Genomic DNA, 18,001 nt, shown 5'->3' with positions numbered 1-18,001 from the left:
GTCATGTTCCGGCGGAGGCGGGGGACATCGAGTCCGAGTGGAACATGTTCCGTGCCTCCATTGCTGAGGCGGCCGACCGTAGCTGTGGCCATAAGGTGGCGGCAATCCCCGAACCTGGACACGAACGGTGAGGGATGCCGTCAAGCTGAAGGAGTCCTATCGGGCCTTTTTGGCCTGTGGGAATCCTGAGGCAGCTGATGGGCACCGGCTGGCCAAGCGGAATGCAGCTCTGGTGGTCGCTGAAGCAAAAACCCGGGTATGGGAGGAGTTCGGTGAGGCCATGGAGAAAGATTCCGGACGGCTTCGAGGAAATTTTGGTCCACCATCCGGCGTTTCAGGAGAGGAAAGCAGTGCACCACCAACACTGTGTATAGTGGGGATGGGGCACTGATGACCTCGACTCGGGACGTTGTGAGTCGGTGGGGCGAATACTTCGAAGAACTCTTCAATTACACCGACACGCCTTCCCATGAGGAAGCAGAGTGTGGGTTCTCTGAGGCGGGCTCGCCTATCTCTGGGTTTGAGGTCACCGAGGTAATTAAAAAGCTCCTCGGTGGCAGGGCCCCGGGGGTGGATGAGATTCGCCCGGAGTTCCTAAAGGCTCTGGATGTTGTGGGCCTGTCCTGGTTGACACGCCTCTGCAACATCGCGTGGACATCGGGGACAGTGCCTCTGGATTGGCAGACTGGGGTGGTGGTCCCCCTTTTTAAGAAGGGGGACTGGAGGGTGTGTTCCAACTACAGGGGGATGACACTCCTCAGCCTCCCTGGTAAGGTCTATTCAGGGGTGCTGGAGAGAAGGGTCCGTCTGGAAGTCGAATCTCAGATTCAGCAGTGTGGTTTTCGTCCTGGCCGTGGAACAGTGGACCAGCTCTACACCCTCGGCAGTGTCCTCGAGGATGCATGGGAGTTTGCCCAACCAGTCTACGTGTGTTTTGTGGACTTGGAGAGGGCGTTAGACCGTGTCCCTCGGGGAGTCCTGTGGAGGGTGCTTCGGGAGTATGGGGTAACGAACACCCTGATACTGGGTTGTTCGGTCCCTGTACGACCGGAGTCAGAGTTTGGTCCGCATATCCGGCATTAAGTCGGACTCATTCCTGGTGAGGGTTGGACTCCGCCAAGGCTGCCCTTTGTCACCGATTCTGTTCATAACTTTTATGGACAGAATTTCTCGGCGCAGCCGAGGTGTAGAGGGGGTCCGGTTTGGGGGCCTCAGTATTGCAGATGATGTGGTTCTGTTGGCTTCATCAAGCCGTTACCTCCAACTCTCACTGGAGCAGTTCACAGCCGAGTGTGAAGCTGCTGGGATGAGAATCAGCACCTCCAAATCTGACACTATGGTCCTCAGTCGGAAAAGGGTGGCATGCCCTCTCCAGATCGGGGATGAGATCCTGCCCCAAGTGGAGGAGTTCAAGTATCTTGGGGTCATTGTTTACGAGTGAGGGAAGAATGGAACGGGAGAAATCGACAGGCGGGTCGGTGCAGCATCTGCAGTGATGTGGACTTTGTATTGGTCCGTTGTGGTAAAAAAGGAGATAAGCCGAAAGGCGAAGCTCTCAATTTACTGGTCGATCTACGTTCCTACCCTCACCTATGGTCACGAGCTGTGGGTTGTGACCGAAAGAACAAGATCCCGGATACAAGCAGCCGAAATGAGTTTCCTCCGCAGGGTGTCCGGGTTCTCCCTTAGAGATAGGGCGAGAAGCTCGGTCATCCGGGAGGATCTCAGAGTAGAGTCGCTGCTCCTCCACATCGAGAGGAGCCAGATGAGGTGGCTTCGGCATCTGATTCGGATGCCTCCCGGACGCCTCCCCGGTGAGGTATTCCGGGGACGACCCAGGACACGCTGGAGAGACTACGTCCTTCGGCTGGCATGGGAACGCCTCGGGATCTCCCCGGAGGAGCTGGATGAAGTGGCTGGGGAGAGCAAAGTCTGGGCGTCCCTGCTAAAGCTACTGCCCCCGCGACCCGACCCGGATATGCAGTAGAAAATGGATGGACACGCAGCACACAATCCAGTTCTTTATAAATGCCAAATTTATTTTATACTCCACAAAAATATATGGATGTATGTGATACATGAAAACGAAATGCTGATTTAAAAAAAGAGGGAAACAAAAATGAAACAGAGGGATGTTTGACTTTGTGATATGAGAATGAATGACTGATAACTATAAACAGTGGAGCTGGGATTCGAGAGGTACCCTCTAGCTAAAGACCGCAAATTACACGCTGTGGACAAAATTGTTGGTACTCCTCTGTTAATTAGTGATGAGAAATGTTTTGGTCGAATTATAGCCCAAAAGTTCAATTGTGGACCGAAAGACTTTTCACCGAAATAAAACTACAAAAATAATATGTCACATGTTAAACACTGATGGCCGGTACATGCGAGTGTGTACACTTCAGAGTAAATAATATTTTACTATGAACAAGTAATGCCCTACAGAGCATTGCTGAATATCCAGTTGAATTGACCGGGAGGTCACTTTATTACACACACAACTTACACTCACTGTTTGATCGTGCCATAAATCAGCCATAAATGTTAACTAACATATACACTATATTGCCAAAAGTATTCCCTCACCTGCCTTGACTCAGATATGAATTTAAGTGATATCCCATTCTTAATCTATAGGGTTGAATATGACATTGGTCCACCCTCTCCAATTATAACATTTAATAGATGGATGAACTCTTCTGGAACTGCGCAAGGTTTAGGAGTGTGTTTATGGGAATTTATGACCATTTTACCAGACGCGCATTTGTGAGGGTACACACTGATGTGGGACGAGAAGGCCTGGCTTTCAGTCTCTCCTCTCATTCATCCCAAAGTGTCCTATAGGGTTGAGGTCAGGACTGTGCAGGCCAGTCAAGTTCATACACATCAAACTGTCTCATCCATGTCTTTATGAACCTTGATTTGTGCACTGGTGCGCAGTCATGTTAGAACAGGAAGGGGCCATCTCTAAACGGTTCCAAAAAAGTTGGAAATGTCCAAAATATTAGCCCCTGAGGTCCAGTGAAAGGAACTCTGAACGCTTCAGCATACAAAACGATTTTGGACAGTCAAACAGTTTGGGGATGACCCCTTCCTGTTCCAACATGCCTGTGTACCAGTGCACAAAGCAAGGTCGATAAAGACATAGATGAGAGAATCTGGTATGGATGAACTTGACTGGGCTGCACAAAGTCCTGCCCTCAATCTGATAGCACACCTTTGGGTTGATTTCGAGTGGACAATGAGCCAGGCCTTCTCGTCCATAATCAGTATGCGACCTCACAAATATGCTCTTGGAAGAATGGACAAAATGTCCCATAAACTAACTCCTAAACCTTGTTGAAGGCCTTCCCACAAGAGTTGAAGCTGTTGCAGCTGCAAAGGGTCGACCAAGATCATATTAATCATATGGATTTAGAATAAGATCACTTAAAATCATATTTTGGCAATATAGTGTACTGTGTATTCAACAAACTACTGGTAACATAAACACACGATAATGAAAATAAACGTAATTTTTACTGTAATAAGACATGCACGTCGGCTGTCGCAATGAATTATGGGAATCGCGTGACCTTTCCGTCATCATGCTAGCGGCTACTAGCCCAAACGGAGCGACCTTATTTTCGTCCGACCTCGCAGCTTTCCGCTGTTCGGGTAAGGGGAATGCTGGTTGCATGCTATTTTGCGCCGTCCCAGCTTACCTTCGCGCTACAACTAACTTGGCTAAATACGATGTGGAGCCGCTGGAGGCGAACGTCGCCTCCATAACAGTGAATAACCTCCACTTTTGGACAAGTGTCGTTATAATGAAGGACAGGTGGAGGATAAGACAAGAGACAGACGGCAACACCTTGCTTATCGCTAAACTATCGCATGAAGCGGCAAAACAAAATAAGTGATTGGGTGGTGGTACAGTACCGCGTTATGGTGGAAATTAGCCAACGTTGAAGCGCAAAATAGCAGGCAAATTAGTATGTGTATATAGAGGAAAATGCTATAATATACAATGCTTGACAGCCATAACAGGGACCGGAAACAAATTAGTACGTCACCGCTGCTACGTCACTTTAGAAAATGAACCCATAATTTAAAAGTACATTAATATCAGGTAACCTTTATTATTCTCACAACGGGGAAATTTGCATAATTTCAGCAGCAATAGTGGACACAGGTAATACAAAAATAGCCAGACATTGTGGCTGCAAATGCATCCGCCATTTCAAGGTTGAGGCAATACTTTCAAATAAATATTGAAGCCATAATTGATCAACAACCTCAATTTAGTGAGTAATCATTATGTTGTGAAATTTAACAGTGTACAGATTTTTTAAATGCCTATTAGAAAATGTACTGCAATAACTGTCAAGCAGTAATGTTCTAGACATAATTTTAAAAATATGGAAATTCAGACCAGTTGTTCTGGAAGTGAATTTCTATAGGTTATCAGCTCTGCAGTCACAGCCATGAATGCAATTTTTACTCATAATTGGCATAGGTTTATAATTAATAATTGGTGGGTTTGATTTATTTTTATATTTGAATTAATGAAAAGTGCTTTGTGTTGCATTTTTTTGTATAAAAAGCACTTACAAATAAAGTTTGGTTGATTGATTGATAGTTTCGGCTTTCACCCTTGGGTTTCTCAGTTTTGGTTTTCAGTTTCGGTCAAGAATTATAATTTCGGTGCATCAGTACTGTTAATGAAAGAAAATCCCACAGTGGTCACCGAAATAACATGAATCTGACAAAAGTAATATTTTTTAAAAAATGAAAATAATAATGAAATTATATACAAGTAGTGACTATGGCCCGGTTGTCATAGCACCCCGCCCCCCCGCCCCCAACTTCATAAAGTGCGTTCTTCCAAGCCGCCCCGCTGTGCAAGACGGCCACCAAATGACGCCTGGACCCAAAACTAATTAACAGTTCCCTCGAAACCTGGGTTCCTCTCAACAAAAACCCTTTTGATGTGCAAAACTGATAGCGACCAAAAGGTTGCTAGACCCGCTCTACACTGGGAACATCGCTGTAACGCGAATGACACCCGCTAGCGGTTGAGAGTTAATGCAAACTTGTGAACTCATTCGAAGTTTCTTTAACTGAAAATAAATATCTGTTTTGATATTTGACGAACCCTGGAGAAATATTCCAAATGTATGCCTTGATATCTGTGTCATTGTGTCAGCTTTACAGGTCCAGCTGCGAGACTTGGAGAACTGTTTATCCTGATTTGAAGCCAAACAGTATGAAATGTTACAATAAACAATTGATTTGCCAAGACTAAAGTTTAAACAATCATTCTATATGCTTATAGACCATCCCCAAAGACGATCTGATCTACGGTCATGAGTTAGCACAACAATGGTTGTCAGAATGTACAAGATTAGTGCCTAATAAGTCTGGGAAAAATATTCTCTTCACACAAATCCCAACTTTGCTCTCTCTCGCTATGACTCAACCCAGTCCACGCGCACATTTATAGCCCAGCAACACACGATGTCCTATTTCCCTTTTCGTAGGCCTATTTTTCTTTCTTTTATCAATGTTTGTTTGTCCTTTGTTCTGTAGTTAAATCCCTCCATAGTGTTTCCCTGTAGATTTCCCTTTAGATATAATTACATTTTCTATGAAATTATACTTCTTGTGTTTTGTGTGTGTTTTGTGTTTAATAGTGAAGCCGCTGTCGTTGAGAACTCGTATTTCATAAATGTAGCAGCCTTCTAGATTATGAGACTGATGGAGGTTTTTCGTCCCTTTTTCCTAAATTTTACACATCTAAAAAGAGATGTGGTGCCCCTTTACAAGACAGATATGGTTTGATTTTAACGTTAAACGTATGTCGAACTAAACCGGAAGTGAACGCAGGCACTCACTTCCGACTAATCTCGTTTCTAAATTAATTATGCTTTTTTTCAAAACCAATATAAGCTACATATAATAAAATAATGAAAGTTAACCAATGGAAATCAGACACTGCTTTTGAATTGTGGTTCTACTTATTTAAAAAAAAACAAAAAAAAAAAACTAATGTAACAGGCCTGGAGAAAAATCACGGTACCCCTAGAAAAGACTGAAAAAAAAATCACCATAGGGACATGTTCAAACAAGGTGTATCCTCTAATTAGCATCACAGGTGTCATCAACCATTCGGCACCGGTCTGACTGGAGACGTGATTGACACATTGCATGCACCAAATACATCATACACATGGACAAAATTGTTGGGACCCCTCTTTTAATAAAAGAAAAACCCACAGAAATAACTTGAGTCTGACACAAGTAATAATAAAGAAAAATGTAATGAAAATTAACCAGTGAAAATCAGACTTTGCTTTTGAATTGTGGTTCAGAATTATTTAAAAAAAAAAAAAAAAACACTGTTGAACAAGCTAGCGCCCTCATTGTTGTTACCACTGCTAAAAATCACAGGGCATTACATTGCGAAACATGGGAAGCTGGATGTACTGTACAGTATGTTGGTATGTTGTAAATGTGGATTTTGAGTCACAATTTAACTTTGCGTTAAAGTTGATAATGGCACAATCGTTAAGAAAATTTCAAACTGGAACTCCATGTCACAAAGATTGCTAACCCCTGAGTTATGACATCCCCTTGATTTATCCTCCTCGCGCAACGGTTACTCTGGATTGGTTTAGAGTTGTTTTTTTGTCACTGTTAGGTACTCACTTTCTGTCACACTGATGTACCCTGGTGCCTATGGCTTAAAAACTTTATGAAGAGGTCTATCGATATACTTTTACATTTTGATTAACTAATTCCTTTTAACTGGGTTCCGATTTTATTCCAGTTAATTTCTATTTATTTCATTTTGGCACAAAAACATGATCGATTGTGATTTGTTCATTGTCGGAATTCTGGTCGTGTGTTCAACCGGAACAGTCCAGTTGCACTCGATTCAATGCCCTGAGAATGAAATGACCTGGATGACTTCGTTGTGAGAATGCATGCAAACTAAAGAGCAGAGTGAAGAAATACTTACAAATAGTGCAACTGGATTATAAAAGCATACTGTATATTAAATTGACCAAAACTTTCCTAAATTTAAAAGACGTAAAATTCAGTTGCTCAGTGCGTAAGATGAGCTCACAATGTAATGTAATTTGAGTAAATTTACCGGGTTTGAGTCCTGCAGTCAGTTTCACATCCTTGGCTACGGCCTCCTCCAGTGATTGGACCGTAAAGTGAATACAGTACATTTCATTGCTAAGAGCAGGAGGCTGATGACTCAGCTCTACATAGATCTTTGGAACTCTGGAGATGATCCTGGACAACACATTAACAATTGAAATACAGATCTCAACAGATAATTACAGTAAGTAGCAAAGTGCGGAGTGATGAATTTATTAAAGGAGGAAACCATAATCTCAGTCTCACATGGTATTTTGTAGGATGGTCATGCAATCCCAATCCAAATCTTCCTCGGGATCACGACAATATGATGACCTGTTAGACTGCAGGAACTCTTGGGTTGTGGCTGCGTCTCCACCTGCCCCTCTCCATCTCAGAAACAGACAGCGACCACTCCCACTGCCAAGCATGATCTCTACACCTGTCATCTGACAGACAGAAATAAAATAAAATATTTACTCTAACTAGCACATTTGCAAAATAGTACTGTACACTACTCCATGCTCATACCTTAGTTAATTAGTTGTGCTGCCTGTTTACTTTGGTGTATGAATGTGTGCTTGAATGGGTGAATGTGAGGCTTTGTAAAGCACTTTAGAGACTGTGATAATGTGGATATAAGTGCTATATAAGTGCAGTCCATTTACCATTTTACTTTATTGCAAGCACACCATAATTGCATAAGTCTGGTCCAAATTGCATTTGTTTCTTGAGTAATCCAAAATGTAGCAAACTTATGCTATCTTCTTTTGTGTTCTCCTAGTCATTCAATGCAGCCTCTTTCAAATAAAGCGGATATAAGTCTACACACCTCTGTTCAAATGCCAGGTTTTTGGGATGTTAAAAAAACGAGACCAACATAAATCCTTTCAAAATGTTTTCTACCTTGAAAGGTCAGAGTGTAAGGATTTTATGGCGGTAGGTTAAATTCAAAATTTTCATTGCATTGTTTTGTAATACATGTCATTTACAGCAAGTTGTCAACCATAAATTGGCAAAAACCTGGGTTTTACTGAGCACATTCCTGAACATTCCTGATTTTGAGACATCCTGGTGCAGTGACTATCAACCGCAAGGCTGGCAGGAAGTAGACTTGAGGTCAAACCCTACATGTTTGAGTCGATCAGGACATCGGAGGATGTCTTTGACGGCTGCTAGGCGACTACATTTAATAGCTGCAAACAGATGTTGGAAGGTGCTCACTACTATGGGTCAATGTGACAGAGAACGCTTGAAAAAGCAGACACAATATCGCGCAGAGCAGATTGGAAATACAAACTGGTATGTATATATAAGTGGTGGGACTTTAACGCGTTAATCACGATTAATTACGAAGAAATAGCGTGTGAAAAATATTGACACATTTTAATCGCACTTGGCTTTCCAAACAAACGCGGAACCTCTGTCCGTCAGTGCACCATTTCATGGTACACTAATTACACAGATGCACACGTCAGAGCGTGGATAACCATATCTCTATGTGGCTTGCTTCATTCTGTTCTGTTCTTCCTGACTATACAGAATGGATGGATAAAGTATTGACTTGCTTGCTTTTTTATACTGACATAACATTTCTATCCAATACATTACACAACGGCTTGTAACACATACACCACACGTCACTTCCCGTAGAGTGTTCCCTCACTCTAACCGGTTCGTTCCCCTGGCAACAGAAACTCAACACTAACAATACTATTGTGACATGACTCACGGCTAACACGATGGAGGAATAGACTGTTGGGAGGCAAATGTAATAATAATTGTAAAAAAAAAAACTCCCTATGGAAGCCGCAAAAAAAGCATGCTTTTGTGCAGATTACGGAAAAAGGAGTTTGCGTACCGTCTAAATACAAAGCATGTCGGAGCAAGCACAGGAAGAGCTGGAGCTGTTAGCGCTAGCAGTCACGGTACAAGCTCTAAGAGCTGTGGGCAAACCAAACTCAACCAGATTCAGGACCAAAACTGTAAATCAACAGCCGAGAAAATCACAAATTCACTCGCAAACTGGATTGCGCTGGACTGTAGACCACTATTACTAGTAAAAGACAAAGGATTAGAAAATGTGCTACAGATATCGACATGCGATCCAAGTTTTCAATTACCATGCAGAAAGACTTTTTCAGACAAAATGCAACAACTTTATGATATCGAAAAGCACGCAAAATTGGATGTATTGCAGAAAGCTCAATATGTGGCTCTGACTGGGGATCATTGGATGTCCTTTAGGAATACAAATTACATCAGCGTTACTGCACACATTACTGATGTCACACACAGAACATGGCATCTACAGTCTTTTGCCCTAGCTGTGCAGAAGACATCACCAGACAGTATGCTGAAATCTGCAGAGTATTTTCTCTCTGTGGCAGAGGAATGGGGAGTTCTATAAAACGTAATCACAATTGGAGCAGATAGTTCACGGACAATGAAAGCTGCAGCAAGACACCATCCATTCCTACACATGCCTTGTATTGCTCACATCTTGCAAATAGCTATCATTGTTAGCCTTGCTAAGTTTTTTTCGAAGAATTATTCTGAAGTTAGGCGCTTTATTTTAACACGTAATACTTTCTTTTTATTTACTTGCTCTTATTTTGATATTCACAGTTACTTTTATTTAGTAAATGAAAAAACACACAGTTGTGCTCATATGTTTGATTACTCAAGCAGAATTTGTAAGATGGGCACAATTCTTTAAAGAAAACATGAAGGGCCAGGCAAAACACTTAATTTAATTTTAATGGGAAACTGACAAAACATTTCAGAAAAGCATTACCATTAAACAAAACATAACCATTAAGAAAGTAATGATGGTTGTGTTCAGTCATCATTTTAAAAAAAACTATATTTCCCAAAATTCTGCCAGGGTATGTAAACTGACGAGCACAACTGTACATATATGCAGTCATTGGTACCCCTGAGATATTGGAATGAAAGTGAAGCCTACAACATTTTCATAACCTCTAGGTGGAGGTGGCATATTAGAATGAAAGTGTCCAGCTTTCTCATAACTGCTAGGTGACGGTGGCATATTGGAATGAAAGTATACAGCTTTTTTCATAACCTCAAGATGGCGGCATACAATTATAAAAAATTTTTTTTTTTCTCCCTCATTTTCGCCTATACCCATGTATAATGCGCACTATTGACGTTTGACAATTTTGCAATATGCATGAGAAATTACGGTAATTACGCTGCTTATTATTATTATTTTTTAATCATTCTGATGTTTATTGAAAATGCAGCTGGACTGAAAAGGGTTTTAGGGGATAGACCGAGAGACAGAACGGACAAGGGGAATAGGCGTGCGAACCACAGCAGAACAATAGTTAGACAGAATAGATATTTGACTTCAAGTAACAGCCAACCATACATCCATTTTCTGAGCCGCTTCTCCTCACTAGGGCCGCGGGCGTGCTGGAGCCTATCCCAGCTATCATCGGGCAGGAGGCGGGGTACACCCTGAACTGTTTGCCAGCCAATCGCAGGGCACATACAAACAAACAACTATTCACACTCACATTCACACCTACGGGCAATTTAGAGTTTGAAATTAACCTACCATGCATGTTTTTGGTATGTGGGAGGAAACCGGAGTCCGCAGGCACAGGGAGAACATGCAAACGCCACACAGGCGGGGCCGGGGATTGAACCCCGCTCTTCAGAACTGTGAGGCTGACGCTCTAACCAGTCGTCCACCGTGCCGCTCAAGTAACATTAGAAAGTCAAACTGTGGTATTTGTCTTGTGGACAGGGGGGGCACTCGATGAAGACATGCAGCAACTAACCGATAGGACAAGATGAGAGAAGACAAAAAAAAGGCAGGGCAGGACAGGATGTGGGAAATGAGCAAGGCGGTGCTACTGATGAGTGGTGCGGTGGGATGCTTTTATAGTGTCTAAACATCTGTAAGAACCTGTGAGTTGATATCTTAATTAGGCTTGGGCATCGAGAATCGAGAACCGATTGGAACCAGGACTAACGTTGCAGTTCTCCGGGAAACGTTCAAATTAAAAAATGTCAGTTCCGTTTCGATGCCTAGTCTCGAGGATTCAATGGTTTAGTATAGCTATTTTAGTGCTTGAAAAAAGCTCTTATTACTGCTCGCGCCATCACTCCAACCAGCTGCCACACTATAAAACATGGTCAAATAGCAAAATACACTGCAATAAATCAAACGAGTTGTGTTTGTGCGTGCATAAGCGAACACAGAATGAACGGCAGGTGTGCCATTTGTTACCTCACAGCCGAAAATAGACAATAGCCAAAGATGGGGGAGAGGCTAGATTCAAAACGCAGACAACACATTCCAAGTTGCATTTAGCGATTAAACTGCTGTATAATTGCTATGTAAGCGCCTCAAAATGGCAGTTATAGTTTGTAAAGGTTTTACAGGTATCAAGAAAAACAAATCTCATCACGCTGACCTTTAATGTGACCTATAACCAATTGAAAAAATTGGTTATTGGTTATAGGTCAATTGAAAAACAAACTGAAAACTTTGAGTCAGGGAACTAAACAATAACCTGGTTGCATGAATTAAAAAATGCTTGCTTTACTGTAGGGCATGACATGCCCAAAGTCCGGCCGTGTTCATATTTCCACTGGCCCGAAGCCTCTGTCATAAAACCAATAATCTGTGGCCCGGCAGTACAAAATACACGCGCAATTTTATATTTCACCACAGGATGGCAGTAAACTTGTGGCTGAACTCTCGCGGGGCCGTTTTGCGCATGATCTGTGTTTTGCCCATTTCTAAAATGGCAACTGGAAGTAAGAAAAGGAAAGTTGATAGCGAGGGCCGACGTTTCCAGGACAAATGGAAGTCTGAATATTTTTTCACTGAGTTTCGAAACAACTGCGTCTGCCTAATTTGCCAAGAGACTGTGGCTGTGTTCAAGGAGTTCAATATAAAGAGGCACGACCAGACGGAACATGCTAATTACGACAACTGGGAACGAACGCAGTGAAAAATTTAAGCAACTGGAAGCTGGTTTAACGGCACAGCAACACTTTTTCACAAGAGCCAGTGAGTCGAATGAAAATACAACAAAGGCAAGCTATGAGGTGGCAACGCTGATTGCCAAGCACTGCAAACCTTTTACTGAGGGTGAATTTATTAAAGACTGTGTGATGAAAATGGTGGAGAACATTTGTCCTGAGAAAAAGCAACAGTTCGTCAATGTTTTCCTGGCTCGTAGCACTGTGATATTAATATCTTCTGATATTAAGAGACAGTTGGACGCAAAAGGAGTGGAGATTGAATTTTTTTCGTGAGCCTGTGACGAAAGCACGGATGCATCCGACAGCGCTCAGTTACTGATTTTTTTTAGAGGACGTGGACAGTGAAATGAACATGCGTGAAGAGCTACTTGACCTCCAGAGCCTTAAGGACCAAACAAGAGGGAAATATTTATTTGCTTCTGTTTGTTCCGCCGTACATGACATCAAATTAAAGTGGAATAAAATCACGGGGATTATTACGGATGGTGCACCTCCCATGGTTGGCGAGCACAGTGGATTATCAACCCTAGTGTGTCACAAAGTAAGCGAAGAAGGAGGTAAAGCTACAAAACTCCATTGTATTATTCACCAAAAAGTTCTATGTGCCAAACCGTTTCCGTGGATCTCGGTGACGTTCCAGCCCACCTGCAGCTGGAGCTCATTGAGCTGCAGTGTGACACAGAGTGTCGCAGCCGGTACCAACAACTCCCTCTTGTCAACTTTTACCAGCAGCTGGATAAAGACAGGTTCCAAGAGATTCGTACATTTGCTAAGAAAATGTTGAGCTTGTTTGGCTCGACATACTTGTGTGAGAAGACATTCTCAGTCATGAACATGAATAAGAACCGCGTGAGGACAAGACGAAGTGACTCCCACCTGCGTGACATCTTGCGCATTAAAACCACCGCTTTTGAGCCAGACCTGCCCCGTTTACTGCAGTCGAGATCTCAGTATCACCTTTCACATTAATGCAAACATGTTGTTTGTTGATTCTGATGAATAAAGTTTGAGTTTGAGTCACATTTCATAAAAATACTTTCTTTTGCATTTCATTAATTTTTATTTTAACCTTCATTTATCCAGGTCAGGCAGTTATAAGATCTACCTAGCAGCAGACAGCATAGTAAAACAGTAAAATAAAAATACAAAAAAGCATTCCCCTCGTCGGTAGCATGTAAAATTAATGCTGGCCCGCATGACAATTTTTTTACGGCAATGTGGCCCCTGAGCCAAAAAGTTTGGGCACCCCTGCTGTAGGGATAGTGTTCCTTTGGTGAAGAGCAGTGTTATGTTAACATACCTTTTGGAATTGTGACAAAAAAGTTTAACCTTGGTTTAATTGGACCATAGCATTCTCCCCACATCCCCACACACATTCTCCCCACCATAGCATTCTCCCCCCATAGCACATCTCCCCACACAACACACGTTTATCTTTATAAGGCTTCCGTCTTCTTACTCATGCATATGCGTCTACAAAAATGTCAGGAAAAGCCAAATAGAACATCTGAACTTTATTTTGGGTTACTCAGAGGCACTTTAAATGGTGGCAGGTGTGTGCTGATTCCCAATTAACATGAGATTGAATGTGACTGAATAATCCTGAACACATTCACATCCCCACTGTATAACAGGGTGGTCACACTTATGCAACCACACCATTTCCATTTTATTTTTTTACTCTCCCTCTCTAAAATATTTATTTGACCCATTTAAGGACTGTTCCATTTAGTCCTATCTGCATACACATTTTATATCCACTGTTTTGTTTGTTTGGGGGTTGACCTTCCACTTTCTGGCCTTGATGAACTCCTGTATTTTGGCAGTGTGTTTCTGGTCAGTATTTTGCTGCATGATGAAGCATCTTAAAATCAGTTTGGCATCTGTAGACTTTTGAGTTCATTTTGTCGCTGCCACGTGCTGTATTAATGAAGATGAATGAGCCCATCAAAGAATAAATCTTACAAGCCCAACCTATGACATTACTTCCAGATGAGCTTGTATGTTCATGAGCAGATCCTTTCATTCCCCAAACATTAACCTTGCTTTGGTAAAGAGGTTAATATTTGTCAAAAAGTTGATAAAACGGTCCCACATTTTTTTAGGCTTGTCTTATAAAAATAAAAATAAACCTTAGTTTGTTTTTTTTACTCATAAGTTACATGTATATACAACCCCAATTCCAATGAACTTGGGACATTGTGTTAAACATGAATCAAAACAGAATACAATTATTTGCAAATGATGTTCGATCTATATTTAATTGAATACACTACAAAGACAATATATTTAATGTTCAAACTGATAAACTTTATTGTTTTTAGCAGATAATCATTAACTTAGAATTTTATGGCTGCAACACATTCCAAAAAAGCTGGGACATGGTCATGTTTACCCCGCCTCTCGATTGAGTGGGTGAGGTCCTCAGCCTCCGTGGTGCAGGCACAGCAATTACAGGACAATTCTGTCAGTCAGTGTGCATGTGAAACGGTGTCAATTCACTTGCATGTGTCCGCAGACACACACCCCTGGGACTTATTCGCTGGGTGGCCACTCACTCATTGCGACAAATAACTTATGAATATGCGAATTGCTTGGGTATCCCCTCACTCACACGCTGGTGCTATTGACGTTTATAATTTACATAGCCACTCTCACCACACTTCAGTTGTACAGCCGGGTTCACCACCTTTGTCCTGCATGCTTCCCCTCTTGTCCTTGTCCTGTCCTTTCCTCACAGGGTGTCGCACTACTCCCCCATACAACACTCATATCTAATGTGCCATTGTTCTAGGTATATCATGATTTACTTTCCTCATCTTGTTTACAGTTAGTGCTTCGGCTTTCGTTGTCTTCTTTTCTTAATCCCCTCTAGAAACCTTGTTCTGGTCCACTGATCGACTCTGACTCTCAACAAATATGCAGCAGCAGCTGAAAAGGTCCACTGTGACAGTAAAACTGTTACGGCATAAAAGGGATACAGATCCTCCTTTCTGCTTGATCTAACAGCCCAACAGGACACAAAAAACGGCAAAGAAGAAAAAAGAGCCGCACAACAGCTGGGCAACTACCTGGAGTTTACGTAGCATTCAAGGCTAGTTAGCCACCGCTAGTCATTTAGCTATCTCGACTGGGATCAGCCTTGTTTTTTGGTCCTACGTCGGCTCTCCCAGTGAGGCAGATGTCGACCATGGACCAATATTCTCCTTTCATGAGGAATCTTTCCATTTAAATTTGCTGCTGGGAACTAAAAAAAGATAGGCCTAGAACAGATTGACGGCACAGGAAGGAGGATCGTAACAGCTGTCATGCAGTAACAGAAATCCTAATGTGTGGTTTCTTTTATCCTCTATTATTCTTTTTCCAGAATGGAGGAATTGAACAGCTATGAATAGCTCCTCAACAGTGATCAGTCATTCCAGTTAGTCCACAAGGTCACTGCTGATCGATGGTACAGCAAGAGTGGAAAAAACGGTCTAGGTCAGGTATATCAGCTGCAATTGCAGTACTGCATAGGCCGGGACTGATAGATATTATTGAACATCCTGTTAATTACCAGGGGATCTAATGAGGTTCCAGAAGGCATATGGCATTTGGGAGTCTGATTTGACACCAAAAATTCACATACCTTATGGATTAGTAATTTAGCTTCTTTTCTTTGTCTTCAAAGTAATTGAGTATGTCAAATTTGGCTCTCAATATTAGGTTAATCTAGATACATATTAGGGCTGTATTTCGAAACCGTTAGTTAGTCACAGCACTCTGACACCAGTTGTAAGGCCCATATCACCCTCCACAGGACACCCCAACGAACACCGTTGAATGCCAGTTGGTGCGCACAGACCTTAAGCAACCTAGAAACATAAATTGGGCTATCTGTCTTCCCAGGGTTAAGTTTCCTCAGTTCCATGAACTCAACTGCTGTGAGAGAGGAAACGGACGGGGTTGTTGAGTTAGGGCCGAATTTCAGCATGACCACTGAATCGAACCCATTAACAAAGCGAAAGAACTCATTGGCGTTCTCGACCACACTTACTGTAGCCTTGTAGTTCTTTTGCTTGTAGCTGATGATGGTCTGCAGACCCTTCGACACACCTCAGGGGTTGTCATTCAGCAGGTTAATTTCTACTTTCTTTTCATAGTCCCTCTTAGCCCGCCTCTAACTTATCTTTAGCTCCTGTTAAACTTGAGCTTTTCCTTGTCACCCTCCCAACAGCCGATCAAGTGTTGTTCTTTCCCTTGTGTGACAGTTGAAGTACTCAACAAAACCTGTTAAATGTGATCTGAGGCTGAAATCTCCTGAGATTACAATGGTTCAGGGTGCTGGGTCTGTATTCTCACAACAGTGTCATGTATGATATCACACGCTGCTACTACTGGCACAGCGTGTGGTGGAACATAAACAAAGAACTCCTTCGGCACATAGTAAGGTTGGAAACTGACTGTCAAAAATTCAACATCCTAACAGCAAACCTTTTCCTTCACTGTGATGTGCTCTGGATTACAACATCGATTGTTAACCTTTGTTCTTGCCGCTCATCCTAGCATCTCTTTCTGTACGAACTGTAGTGAAGCTAGGTATGTCAACACAGGAGTCTGCAATGTCGTAAGTCAAAAAAGCTCTCTGTGTTGCATATCAGACTGCACTCGTGATATGTCAGTTGGTTTCTCATGAGTGAACACAATTCAGCTCACTTGTTAGATATGGAGTTACTCATGACAATCAATTGTATCTCATTCTCCCGGCTGACGGCTTAGCCTTTAGCTTTAGTACCTGCAATACACCTTCACCTCCATCAGGATAGTGGCGTTTAAGTATGTGTTTAGCAGCCAATCGGAGAGAGAGAAGGGCTTGTGTGTACAACTTTCCCTGAAGCTGTAGTCATACTGCAATTGTTTGACTAAGCACGCACGAAAAACACAAACATAAAACTGGGAACTACACAAACGTGCTGCCACTCAGAGCAGCGCTCCTCACCAATTCTTCCATTAGGTTGAAAATCTCAGTTCCACGTTGGCTATTACATTTACAAATTAAGTCAACACGTTAAACTTGCTGGGGTTAGTGGAGGAGAATCTAAATTGTGTAAAGATTCTGCTGACAATGATTAAACATAATTTTTACTCACCTCAATTTTTTTCCCAACATCTATGGTTTTTGCCACAAAGCTGAAGTTGTAGCATTTGGTTTTTCCAGGCAGAAGGGTTTTGCACTCTTGACTTGATGTTTCCAGAACACACCATTGATTATATTCCTACAAACACGGAAACACAGCAAAAACCTTAACATATTAAATCCTACAGGGGTATTTTACCTGCCATGTCATCTTTAGTTGAGAAAAATGTTTCATGGTTTAAGGTTTAAATTCTTGACATTATACAGTATATGAAAATTAATAGAATTGAAGAACATTTTACAGAATTGTATTTTTTAGTCAAATGTTTCCAAACTAAATTCACACTCACTCGCTTGACATAGCTTGGGGAATTCCACATGGTGATGTTTAGGCATTGGAAACGTTTGAGTTAGATGCACAAAGTGGGATGTGTTTTAATGTACACAAACAATTTAATGCTGGAATGTACAGTGAATCAATCAAACAGGGTATCAGGAGAATAATGGACCTTCACAAGTGTGAACTCATCCTCAAACCCAGCCTCAAAGTGCTACATTCATCTGATCAGACAATAATACGAACCACCTATAAACACCGTAGGAGCCAACAGACATCATGAGGGTTTTTGCTGGATTTACGACAATCAAATATACTTTTTTTAAAGCCTTTTAAATACCATTATGAATGAAACTAACAAAAACAAAGGATGTAATGAGAAAATTATT

The 18,001-nt window shown here is 42.0% G+C and overlaps 1 protein-coding gene across 1 annotated transcript in view; it reads right to left on the bottom strand.

The window, feature by feature from the left end:
• Positions 1 to 18,001, bottom strand: part of trappc11 (trafficking protein particle complex subunit 11) — a 172,304-nt gene that overhangs the window by 48,951 nt on the left and 105,352 nt on the right. Inside the window, 3 exon segments of the mRNA XM_061685194.1 lie at positions 7,142 to 7,290; positions 7,402 to 7,583; positions 17,289 to 17,414. Coding sequence (XP_061541178.1) covers positions 7,142 to 7,290; positions 7,402 to 7,583; positions 17,289 to 17,414 — 457 coding nt within the window.

Source organism: Phycodurus eques, chromosome 9 (assembly GCF_024500275.1).
Source record: "Phycodurus eques isolate BA_2022a chromosome 9, UOR_Pequ_1.1, whole genome shotgun sequence".
Classification (NCBI taxonomy): Eukaryota; Metazoa; Chordata; class Actinopteri; order Syngnathiformes; family Syngnathidae; genus Phycodurus; species Phycodurus eques.
This window is presented reverse-complemented; position numbering and strand designations above follow the sequence as displayed.